General features: G+C 41.2%; 1 protein-coding gene across 2 annotated transcripts; it reads right to left on the bottom strand.

Annotated features, from left to right (window-relative positions):
* On the bottom strand, positions 1–9,132 carry LOC129834608 (nucleobindin-2-like). Of its 2 annotated transcripts, none has more exons than XM_055899770.1 (13): positions 8,757–9,132; positions 4,600–4,740; positions 4,233–4,340; positions 3,985–4,117; positions 3,485–3,588; positions 3,196–3,381; positions 2,135–2,225; positions 1,990–2,048; positions 1,808–1,900; positions 1,584–1,673; positions 1,202–1,372; positions 987–1,047; positions 1–789 (listed from the first exon to the last, which is right to left on the bottom strand). In XM_055899770.1, exons 2-13 carry the CDS (start codon positions 4,738–4,740, stop codon positions 602–604), a joined length of 1,425 nt encoding a protein of 474 aa, XP_055755745.1. In that variant the 5' UTR covers positions 8,757–9,132; the 3' UTR covers positions 1–601. The 2 variants fall into 2 exon arrangements, with proteins under 2 accessions (XP_055755745.1, XP_055755744.1); XM_055899769.1 differs by having other exon boundaries at positions 1–792; positions 8,757–9,131.
* Between the last annotated feature and the right edge of the window lie 2,937 nt (positions 9,133–12,069).

The raw sequence follows: 12,069 nt of genomic DNA, 5'->3' as shown, positions 1-12,069 counted from the left end.
TACAAAAAAGAACATTTTATATTATATTCTGTTCCATGAGACAGTTGTCTTTACTGTTCTTAATGCTCCCAATGCCATTTTCAGTGCCTTTTGAAATTGAGCTTTTTCAGGAATCTGTACATTTCACAACATTATCATTATTCAGCTGGATTAACCTGACAATTATTAGGCCTAATTGTCATGACATTGCACAGCACCAATTAAAAATAATGTTCCAAAATATATAGACATTGACACTACCAAAACCATTCCACCAAAGCTCTGCATTTTAAGTAATGACCAATCCATACATCACATACCGCTATAACACAAATTCCCTGACTGCAAACGTACAAAACATTTCTAGGCCGTGGCGGCTCAAATTGAAATCCACAAGTGGGCAGAGATACTGTAAACGCCTCCTGTGTTCTTCAGCTGGTTTTCAGTTAACTCTTTCAGGATAACGGGGTACACATGCCCATATGGAGGGACCTCTGCACACTGGACTGGAGGTATATAAGTACTGTAAAGGTTTGTGGGTGGGGGGCCATGGAGCCAGAGGTGTTGTCTATAGAGTTTTATCTGGCAGCTGGGGTTGAGTGGGCTGGTTCTGATGGGGGCCTTATGGCACTGCCTGATGGCCTGGGGGCAGATCTTGGAGTCGTGGTTGGGATAAATCCTGGGTGTTGTGGGGTATTTGGTTCTGGAGGTGGTTGTCTTGCTTCATACCCGGGTGGTTTTGGGACATATCTTGATGGCCCAGGGGCAAAGGATGGTACTCTCCTTGTGGCTCTGGGATAGCATTCCCTTCTACTGAAAAAGATAGTAGTTTTGAGTACAGTTCATTTTTACCCCTTTTTCGTGATATCCAATTGGTAGTTACAGTCTTGTCCCATCGCTGAATTTTTCACATCTTGAGATCCATTTTCCATAGTCACCTCTACATTCTGAAAAATACACAGCACACCAGTAAAGAGAAAATGGAATTGGGGTAAACTATCACTTACCATGAACCTCTGGAGGGGGCTCAACTTTCTGGGTTTTCAACCGTTCCATGTGTTCTACTGCCTGAAACACCACAGACAAACAGAGATAAGCAGATGGATGGTTGTAGGTAAATATGGCAGCTCATGTCAAAAATAACAATACCACACAAAAGAAGTGCGTTACAGTAATAGAGAACCTATTGGTTGTGTCTGTTCTACCACTGCCCACTCTGTACCTGCTGAAGCTCTACTTTCTGTGAGTTGAGCTGTTCCTGTTGCCTCTCTAACTCATCCCTCTGTTTCTGGAGGTCTGATGCTTTCTGGTTGAGGTCCTCTTCCTGCTGGGTCAGGTGCTCCTCAAACTCCCTCATCTCCTCGTCCGTGTAGGCCTGGTTCTGCTCTAGGGTCTAACAAAGGAGGACGGGTCAGTTCATACCCTTCTACCTCTCCTTATTGATATGAAAAGCAACATAATTACAGTGTGGTTGAATGTAGGAGTGTTTAGAGATATGGTATGGTTTTTGTTACTCTTGCCATTTCATAATAATGAGTTATAATGTTGAAATATTAAAAGTAGGCCAGTATGAATGAGAGTTAAAATAGATATAGCTACCACACCTCCCAACTATCTGGTTCCAGGAATTCCTTTTTCTTTGTGGCAATCAGGAACTCTTCTAAGGAGACCAGTCTGTCTTTGTTGGTGTCCACCTGTGAACAGTGAGAGATCAGTCACCATGTGAATTATTTATTTCATTAAATCAACGAAATCAATCTCTAACTTTCAGTGAAAGCAATCCATGGGAATATAGTATGCAAGGTTCACGGCCGGGACAACAGTATACCTCGTTCATGACGTGCTCTCTCATACGCAGGCGCTCCTCCTCCATCTCCACCATATCGTCCTCTTCATTGGTAGGATCATAGATCTTCTCCAGCTGAGCCCACAGAATATACCATTATCTATACATGCACACGTTTCATTATCATTTCAGGTGAGACATTAAAAAAGAGGACAAATCTTTACCTCCTTCGTAAACAGTGCCTCCAATTCCTGCTCATCGAAGAAGCCATCTCCATTGGAATCTGAAAATTCAAAACGCAAGAATGTTGAGGAACTCCGAGATGGATGTCCCTGCCACAGCCTTTGATGTCTATTGATGAGGACTTACCATGCAGCTTGAAAAAGGTCTTGGGGTCAAAATCTTCAGGGTCAAGACCATCTGCTTCCTCCCACACCTCTTTGAACTGATTCTGGCTGCCCTGCACAGCAAAAAATGTTAGTCCCCTGTTCGAAATAAATCTCTCACTTGAGCTAAATCATCCCCTAAGTATGGGGAAGGTCTAGAGCAGAAATGGGCAACTCCCCCTTTTGTAGGCCCGCAGATCAATTTCCAAAAACAAATAAATATATACAGTATAAGCATACTGAGTGTACAAAACATTAGGAACACCTTCCTAATATGAGTTCCACCCCCTTTTGCCCTTAGAACAGCCTCAATTTGTCAGGGCATGGACTACAAGATGTCAAAAGCGTTCCACAGTGATGCTGGCCCATGTTAACTCCAATGCTTCCCACACTTGTGTCAAGTTGGCTGAATGTCCTTTGGATGGTGGACCATTTTTGATACACACAGGAAACTGTTGAGCGTGAAAAACCCAGCATCGTTGCAGTTCTTGACACACTCGAACCGGTGCGCCTGGCATCTACTACCATACCTCGTTCAAAAGGCACTGAAATCTTTTTTCTTGCCAATTCACCTTCTGAATGGCACACATTGGCTCAAGGCTTAAAAATAATTCTTTAACCCGTCTCCTCCCCTTCATCTACACTGAAGTGGATTTAACAAGTAACATCAATAAGGGATCATAGGTTTCACCTGGTCAGTGTATGTCATGGAAAGAGCAGGTGTCATTAATGTTTTCTACAGTCAGTTGTTTAAGAACTCATTTGGGATCTCAACTTACTGCTGGAAGTTAGAATTGTAGAATACACAAGATCCCATTTTGAAATGTAGTTGTGAATCAGCAGTTTTTCTCTTATGTCAGATAAACATTTTTAGATACAGACCCTCGAGCCACACATGATGAGTTCAGACTTTTTGTGGCCCCCACCACCCCCCCATCAGAGTTGCCCATCCATGGTCTAGAGACTGGCTAGACCATATGTGAGCACAAACAGATTGAGCTCTGAAACACACAGATAACATAGCATCCAAGTGGTTGGACTTACTGGATGGTTGACTTTGGGATGGTCTGCATGTTTCTTCTTCATCTCCTCGTAATGTTCTTCCTCCTTCTTCCTCCCTTCATCGTCTAGAGTCTTGAGGTGTTCCCTTCGCTCATGGTCTTTCGTCATCTCGTACTTCTTGAACTCCTCATGGCGCTCCTTGTCATAGTTCTCCAGATCGTTTGTGGCCTTGTGGTCAAATGACGGATGAGAGTTAAAATGTCTTGAAGGAGAAGAGGACTACAGGTACTTTATTAAGCTACTGTATGTATGTACCATGCATTCTACTTACTGATTTGATGAGTCTGTCCAGATCCTCCACTTCAAAGGTGTGAGGATTCATGTGGTTCAGGTACTCAAACTGTTTCAGCAGAACTTGGTGGTCTACTGCCATATCTGTGAGTGAGGTTTAACAGTCATAACACAATATGACATGTGATGACCTGACATTGGCACTGTAATAGTTATCCAGTGCGGCAGGGTGTGTTGGTCAAAGCTCACCCTGTGTGCATCTATACTAGCCTGTAATCCTGCCAATTAGTGGTTTAAGTGAGACGTTACTGTTGTCTGTAATACTCTGCTATTACTATTGTGATTCGAAACAGAGATTTTCAAAAGCATGTTTCACAAGTAAGTAGGTGACTCAACACTGACGCTACAGTAACCACATCCTCCTGAGACCTTTGCCTCAAAAATGTACTTCTTGGTCATTTGTCCACACGCCCTAGTGTTTCTAAATGTTAACAGTATAGCACTTAAGGCATATTAGTGGTCCTTCACTGGGCAGCATACCGTTCCCTCCTTCGATGTCTTGCTTGGCTTTGATCAGTGTCCGTAGCCGGCTAACCTCCTGCCTTTTTAGCTCGTCCAGTTGTGTCCTTACATGGTGGCTGACAAAATCCAGCTCTTTGGCCAGCTTCCCCATCTGTAGGAAACGTGATGTAATGATTATCATACTGCTGCTGTTTTGCATTTTTCATGACTAATGACTCAAGGAGAGTAAGAACGACAAGAATGAGCAGGACACACTGTTAGAATACCTTGATATCCTCCATATCTGTGTTATGGAGCTTCTCTCTGAAATGCTGGTCTTTTTCCAGAAAATCAATGACTTCCCTGAGATAACGGTCATAGTGGAGTCCAGTGTCCTGTTACATGCAATAAAGTAGTAAGTTGTAGTAGTATGCATAACATGCATACTAGCTCATGCATCATTCAGTAGACCTTCAGTTCAGTCTGTATACGTTACAATTCAATAAATTATGTTAGAGAATATAGCTGGTATAACTGGTCTGAGCTTGTACTGGTAGCACAAATGACCGCTTTTTTCATGGGTGTTAGGGCTGCTCTGCCTGCCATGTTTCTCCATTGTGCTTGCTTGGTATGTGATCCTTCACCAACTCTTACCACACTTGGTGGTGGCTCTGAGGCTTTGTCCTCCGGCTGGTTCACCTTGGTCTTGTCCAGACTAATGGGCACTGCCTCCAGACAGAGCAGATGTACCAGAAGCACAAAGCAGCTGGTGTAGAATACCTGGCTCCAAGACATCTGGAGACACAAGACGCACTTAGACACAACAACACATGACAAGCAATACTTCAACCAGAGATGATAGAAAACATCAGTCTCTGCCCCAAATAAAGTGGCTGTGCCCCAACCATAGAGAAAGACAGAGTACTCTTCTTTGTATCTGTCCCATTGTGTCCTCTGAACACACGGGCTTGTCCATTTTGAAGTAGTCTATTTTCTTCTACTACTACTTCAATGAGTTGGTAAACAAACTGAAAGGGTGCATACTACCACCTGGAGTACAGTTCCGGTCCGCTTACTAGTTTATTTAGCAGACAAGATTTGCTTATAACTCCATGGCATTATTTTATAGTACGAAGAATACAATTGAACAAAGCTGAATGCGCACATGCGACTATTCTGGGTTGAGCGGTTAACAAAGAAATAGCTACTGCTATATGCTTAATTTAGAGTTACTAATGTAACTTTAGTTGTTCTACAAACATTGGGCTATATATTTAGATTTTTAATACACGATGCGACTAATGATGATTTGAAAGAAGTCGCTTGAAAGGCATGAGCTCTGCTTTGTTTTTTTGCACAGGCTTTACACACTACATCAGTCACTCATTCACAATTTGACAAGTACTTGACAAAACCTAGAATGTTACGGCGGCATCCCCTTTGCGGCCAGTGGCCGTTGTGCCCTACTACGTTGTGCGCTCCGAATCACCCCTCACTCACATGGCTCTCCATCATGTGATCGGGTCTTTCTCACAGGCTACAAGTGAAGACAGACACATCAGGGATGCAATGGCACGTGTCCTTATCCAATTCCGAGGTGCATATTGAAGATATTGGAAGAACTGTCCACATTTACTTTTCGTCAGCCAACAAGATGAGTAGGCTTAAAGAACAGCTAAAGTACTAGCCTATGTCAATCTACTATCCCCCATAGTACAAAAGTCGACCTATTCTACTCTGTGCAAGAAATAAAAATTCCAAACATAGTCTGGGACAGTTGTGGGATGCGATAGATCCCAAATTAATACAACCACTAGCAGATCAGAACGTTTAGCTTAAAAATGGTGATAAACTATGAGGCTATTTGTTCACATTATAAGCGCAGCAATGTGCACATGGGTAGTAGGCTATAACGCAAATGTTCCATTTACAGAAAACACCATTATCAAGTGACCGCAAATGCAATTGTGCATGTAGTGCTTTTATTATAAAGGTGCATTTTTATGGTGAAAATTATCCTCCCCAAACTTGAAACTCACGTGCTACTTATGTATGCCAGTTAGGCTCTACACCCCTTGTAAAGCGGATTGTGTTTAATTTTAAGAATTTTTTGGGACACTTTAGTTGTGATACAAACCTTATCAAAACATATAGGCCTATGGGCTAGGCTACATGAGGTGTGCAACTATGATTCGAAAAAGGCATTGTTTCCTATGCTGGGCATCATTCACAAGTGATAATATATAATTCACAAGTGATAGGCTAATATTGTCACACAGCAGACTATCCTTGAATTAATATTGTCTTTACATATACTAAATAATATATATGTGAAATTTTTTTTGATTTAGAATGGACCATTATCATGCACCTGTATCAAAACAAAGCCAAGACAATGCAGGAGTGGCTTGGAGACAAGTCTCTGAATGTCCTTGAGTGGCCCAGCCAGAGCCCGGGACTGAACCTGATCGAACATCTATGGAGAGACCTGAAAATAGCTGTGCAGCGACACTCTGCATCCAACCTGACAGAGCTTGAGAGGATCTGCAGAGAAGAATTGGAGGAACTCCCCAAATATAGGTGTGCCAAGCGTGTAGCGTCATACCTACCCAAGAAGACTTGAGGCTGTAATCGCTTCCAAAGGTGCTTCAACAAAGTACTGAGTAAAGGGTATGATTACTTATGTAAATGTGATATTTCAGGGGGTTTTTCTTCAATAATTTGCAAAAACCTGTTTTTGCTTTGTCATTATGGGGTATTGTGTGTCGATTGAGGAGGGGGGGGGGAGCTATTTAATCAATTTTAGAATAAGGCTGTAACGTAACAAAGTGTGGAAAAAGTGAAGGGGTCTGAATACTTTCCGAATGCACTGTATTTATACTGTAGCTAAGAAAGTAATACTAAGTGTATGATGTGTAGTAAGCTGTTAGTATCCCATGTGCCTCGCACTAATAATTTGGTCCCTTTCCCCCTCATAACTTAGCCTACTGTTATGACTTGGTGGTGCACATGTAGCGTATTGCCTGTTTTAGAGAAATGCAATCATCAAATATTGTACTGCTTATATGCCCATTTTATTTATCCTACGGTTCTGACTTGGTGTACAGGGAGAATACGGTAAGAACGGCCCATGTTCTGAATTCGGTCGCTGTACATTTTTTTTTTAAAAGGTGCTGAACAAATAGTTATATTGACTACGTCCGTCCTAGCTCCCTAATTAATGTCTTAATCAAAATTACGGATTGCCTCTTATCCGCTCTTCGTTCCCTTATAGTTTGTACATCTCAATTGTCAGTAGAAACCACATTTGTGTAAGCAAGTCAGCTATATCAGCTATGTTTTTTTTAAAGGCAGTAAATGAGGCTGAATGAACTGTTTCACTGCCAGACAAGGCTCCACTGATAGCCAGGTGTAGCAGCGGGAAGGATTCACTCCATGGTGCTGAAAAGAAACTCTGCTGTTGGGACAGCTTTATGTAGGCCCTAACAGTTAGTGGGCACTGTTTGTCACCGTTATAGCGCAATTATTGTATTGTTTAGTGTTGTTGTAGTGGCTTTCCTGGCATACATCCCAAAAATGTTGAGTGAGTTTGCCCCACCAAGATTTAGATGCTAAAATCGTCACTGCTATTTCACCACCCCATTAACTATTTTGCAGTAAAATCTCTGCAGCTGCCACCTACACTCATACTTTAGACCCTATCTGTTCCTGCACCATGACAAGGACCTGGGAGAACGGGACACTGCCCCTCAACACACCCTGTAACTCTTCTGAAGTCAAATCTCCTAAACCTAAATACTTCTCTGCAGCTGCCACAACAACATCTATTTTCTGTGATTTACATTCAATTTCTGCAGTACAGTTGATAACCATTGCTATGTATGCTAAGAAGCCAACCTTACTAAAGCAATACTCACTCCTTGCCCTATCCTTCTGTGGCACAAATCTACTACTCACTGGGACCCTCTCAGGATCCCTCAACCATCCATTACTACACTGACCACTTCAACCTGCCTCTTTCGCACAGGACACTTCCGGTCCCCAGCAACATGAGCACACCTACAGTTGACACAACTTTATCCACCGAAACTACACAGTCCTCTGTCCCATGCCCTCCTGCACACTTCCCACATCTTGGAATCTCCCTCCTACACCATGACCATAAACCTAAAACAGTTCAGTGGATTCTGCACAAAAGTTCTAACAGGATAAGTGATATATCGTAACATGACTTTGTCTTCTATAGGCTCTGACTCAAAATGACTTATGTTTCACCACGCTCCCCACCGGGTCGTCTGCTCTAGTTACCTCCATGGCCCCAACCCCATATATTTCCTGTCCATTGCCGACGTGTCTCTCTGCCATCGATAGCTAACTAGCTACCTACTAGCAGCTAACTAGCTACGCTATTAATAACATGTTAGCTAGGACGTGATACTTGTCATCTAATTAACTAGCGTGCTACAATTTAAATCATCAGCGGTTCAATAGCTAGTCGTCTAGCTAACATTACACTTTACAGGCACACTCACTGCGGCCAATACAATAGCGTAGCTAGTAGTGATGATGCTGACTGGCTAGCTAACAGTTAGCTGGTAGATGGCAAGCTAATCTAATGACAGCTAGTTTGAAGCTAATTATGAGGTTTTCATTTCCACCCAAGCTAGCTACTTAGCTAAATAACAGTGATGGGGGGTCTTGTGTTGACCACATCGAGAAGTTGCGGTATATGTCTTATTGGAGCCTGGTTACCTGTCTCATTAACAAAATAACAATAGCTTCAAAACAATTAATGTCACAGCGGGACTTACTTTTTGATTTGAATCCCCGTCAAACGGTCGTTACTACAGTCACAGAGTCGTAAACCCCGCCTATTTCTAAAATGTATCTTCTTAAAATTTGATTTTAAACCTAACTTTAACCACGGGGCTAACCGTACGCCTAACCTTACATTAACACCAATTATGTTTTCATTAATTATTACGATATAGACAATTTTGACTTTGTGGCTGTGCTATCTAGTGGAAACCCCGTCAAGCTAATTTAGCTAGCTAACTAGTGTCCTCCCGAGCTGATCATCTGTCCTCTCGCTCCTTCCTTGATGCCAGCAGGCGTTTGTTTACAGTGTCAGATAGCAAGGGAACGAAATCCTACATTGACAACATGGCATGTATGCTAAATTGGGTAGTTGCCATTGGATAAAATCTTCACTTCCTACTTTCTGAAGATGCGCATAGTTATTCTATTAGGCCGCACACACTGCCAGTCAAAATATTGGGGATATACTATGCTATCAAGGTAGGTTGCACTGAATCGTACGTGGCGTTTATAATTTGGAGGTGGGTGTTCGCTGATCCTGGATCAGTGTAGCTTTCTTGCCATGATATCAAAGACAGTACAGGAGGTTGGTGGCACCTTTATGGGGAGGATGGGCACGTGGTAATGGCCTGAGCAGAATAATTGGAAAGGTATCAACAACATCAAACACATGGTTTCCATTCAATTTGCTCCGTTCCAGCCATTATTATGAGCCGTCCTCCCCTCAGCGGTGGATATGGTATGTGAAGACATTTAGGTAGGGAGATCTGATCCCAGGTCATTTCATAGCTTCATTTTTGACTTTGTCATTCTTACATAGCTAGTTAAATTAAACATACTTTATTTTCAATAGGGTGAAGGATAAAGCATACTTTTTTGAGTTGGTTTAATGTGATTGCTTGGACTATTGATGAAAATTGATGAGCAGCTTTCTGCATGGTTATTGTATGAGTGAACATTATTGAGCTAGAAATATTGGCTATGCCAGCAAGACATGTATGTGATAGTCTAAATATACTGAACGAAAATATGAACGCAACATGCAACAATTTCAAGGATTTTACTGAGTTACAGTTCATATAAGGAAATCAGTCAATTGAAATAAATAAATTAGGCCCTAATCTATGGATTTCACATGACTGGGCAGGGGCGCAGCCATGGGTGGGCCTGGGAGGGCATAGGCCCACCCACTTGGGAGCCTGGCACACCCACAAGGGATCCAGGCCCAGACAATCAGAATGAGTTTTTCCCCACAAAAGGGCTTTATTACAGACAGAAATACTCCTCAGTTTCATCAGCGGTCCGGTTGGCTGGTCTCAGACGGTCCCGCAGGTGAAGAAGCCAGATATGGAGGTCCTGGGCTGGCGTGGTTACACATGGTCTGCGGTTGTGAGGCTGGTTGGACGTACTGCCAAATTCTCTCAAACGACATTGGAGGCGGCTTATGGTAAAGACATTTACATTCAATTCACTGGCAACAGCTCTGGTGGACATTCCTGCAGTCAGCATGCCAATTGCACGCAGTGGTGTAAAGTACTTAAGTAAAAATACTTTAAAGTACTGCTTAAGAAGTTTTTTTGGGTATCTGTACTTTACTTTACTATTTATATTTTTGACAACTTTTACTTTTACTTCACTACATTCCTAAAGAAAATAATGTACTTTTTACTCCATACATTTTCCCTTACACCCAAAAGTACTCATTACATTTTGACAGGAAAATGGTCCAATTCACACACTTATCAAGAGAACATCCCTGGTCATCCCTACTGCCTCTGATCTGGCTGACTCACTAAACACAAATGCTTTGTTTGTAAATTATGTCTGAGTGTTGGAGTGTGCCCCTGGCTATCTGTCAAAGAAACAATTGTGCCGCCTGGTTTGCTTAATATAAGGAATTTGAAATGGTTTATAATTTTACTTTTTTAGAACATTTTAGCAATTCCATTTACTTTGATACTTAATTATATTTAAAACCAAATACTTTTAGACTTTTACTCAAGTAGTATTTTACTGGGTGACTTTCACCTTTAATTGAGTCGATTTCTATTAAGGTATCTTTACTTTTACTCAAGTAGAACAATTGAGTACTTTTTCCACCACTGATTGCATGCTCCTTCAAAACTTGAGACATCTGTGGCATTGTGTTGTGTGACAAAACTGCACCTTTTTAGAGTGGTCTTTTATTGTCCCAAGCACAAGGTGCACCTGTGTAATGATACTGCTGTTTAATCAGCTTATTGACATGGCACACCTGTCAGGTAGATATATATCTTGGAGGAAGAAGAAATACTCACTAACAAGGATATAAAAAATATTTTTTAAATACATTTTTGAGAAATACATTTTTTGTGCCTTTGGAAAATGTCTGGGATCTTTTGTTTCAGCTAATGAAACATGGGACCAACACTCTACAGGTTGCGTTTATATATATTTTGCATTTTACTTGGCTCTGGGCTATTTTATTAATAAACTATCATCATTATGACCATATCATTTTTACATTTTTTATTTTACCTTTCTTTAAACAAGAAGTCACAATGAGATTAAACATTTATTTTACAAGAGAGCCCTGTATACATTACAATATAAACAAAATAATAATGAGCTTGGTTTTACTTGTATTTAACACTAATTTAAGATCTGTAAGTGATTTCTGAGTCATGCTGAAGTTCACGAATGGCCTGCTGCACCGAGGTGGCAAAGGAATACAAAACTGTGTCATCTGCATAGAGATGAATGTTACAAGTATTAACAGTGTTTCCTATGTCATTAATATACAAGGTGAACAATAATGGACACAAAATCAAACTCTGAGGAACACCTTTTTAAATCTCAAGAAATTCAGATTTAACCCCATCTGATGGGCCTGAGGTCTGTCGCTAAGATAATTCTGAAACCATAAAGAGGCTTTATATCCCAGGCCTATTTTTGATAACTTCTTCAGCAAAACAGAATGATCAACAGTGTCGATAAACAAGGCAGCACAGCTCTTTTTAGCATCCAAGGCATTGACAAGATCATTAATAACAGAGACACAGAAATAAGATTATTTGTGTAAATAGCAACAGCACCACTGTTGCCCTTCCTATCAGTCATAAACACATTGTAACGATCCATATCAACCTCATAGTCCAGGGTTTTATCAGTTAACCAGGTTTCAGATAAAATAAAATAAATATCAGGGTCTGCCTGAGAGGCTCAGCTCTTGACATGATCCATTTTAGGTAATAAACTACGAATGTTAAGATGTAATTTTTAAAAATCTTTTCTGCATTTAAAATCACATGGAGTTTCAATACAAGT

The sequence above is a fragment of the Salvelinus fontinalis genome, chromosome 35, assembly GCF_029448725.1.
Source record: "Salvelinus fontinalis isolate EN_2023a chromosome 35, ASM2944872v1, whole genome shotgun sequence".
NCBI classification, from domain to species: domain Eukaryota; kingdom Metazoa; phylum Chordata; class Actinopteri; order Salmoniformes; family Salmonidae; genus Salvelinus; species Salvelinus fontinalis.
The sequence above is the reverse complement of the archived record's forward strand: the minus strand, read 5'-3'. Positions and strand labels throughout refer to the sequence as shown.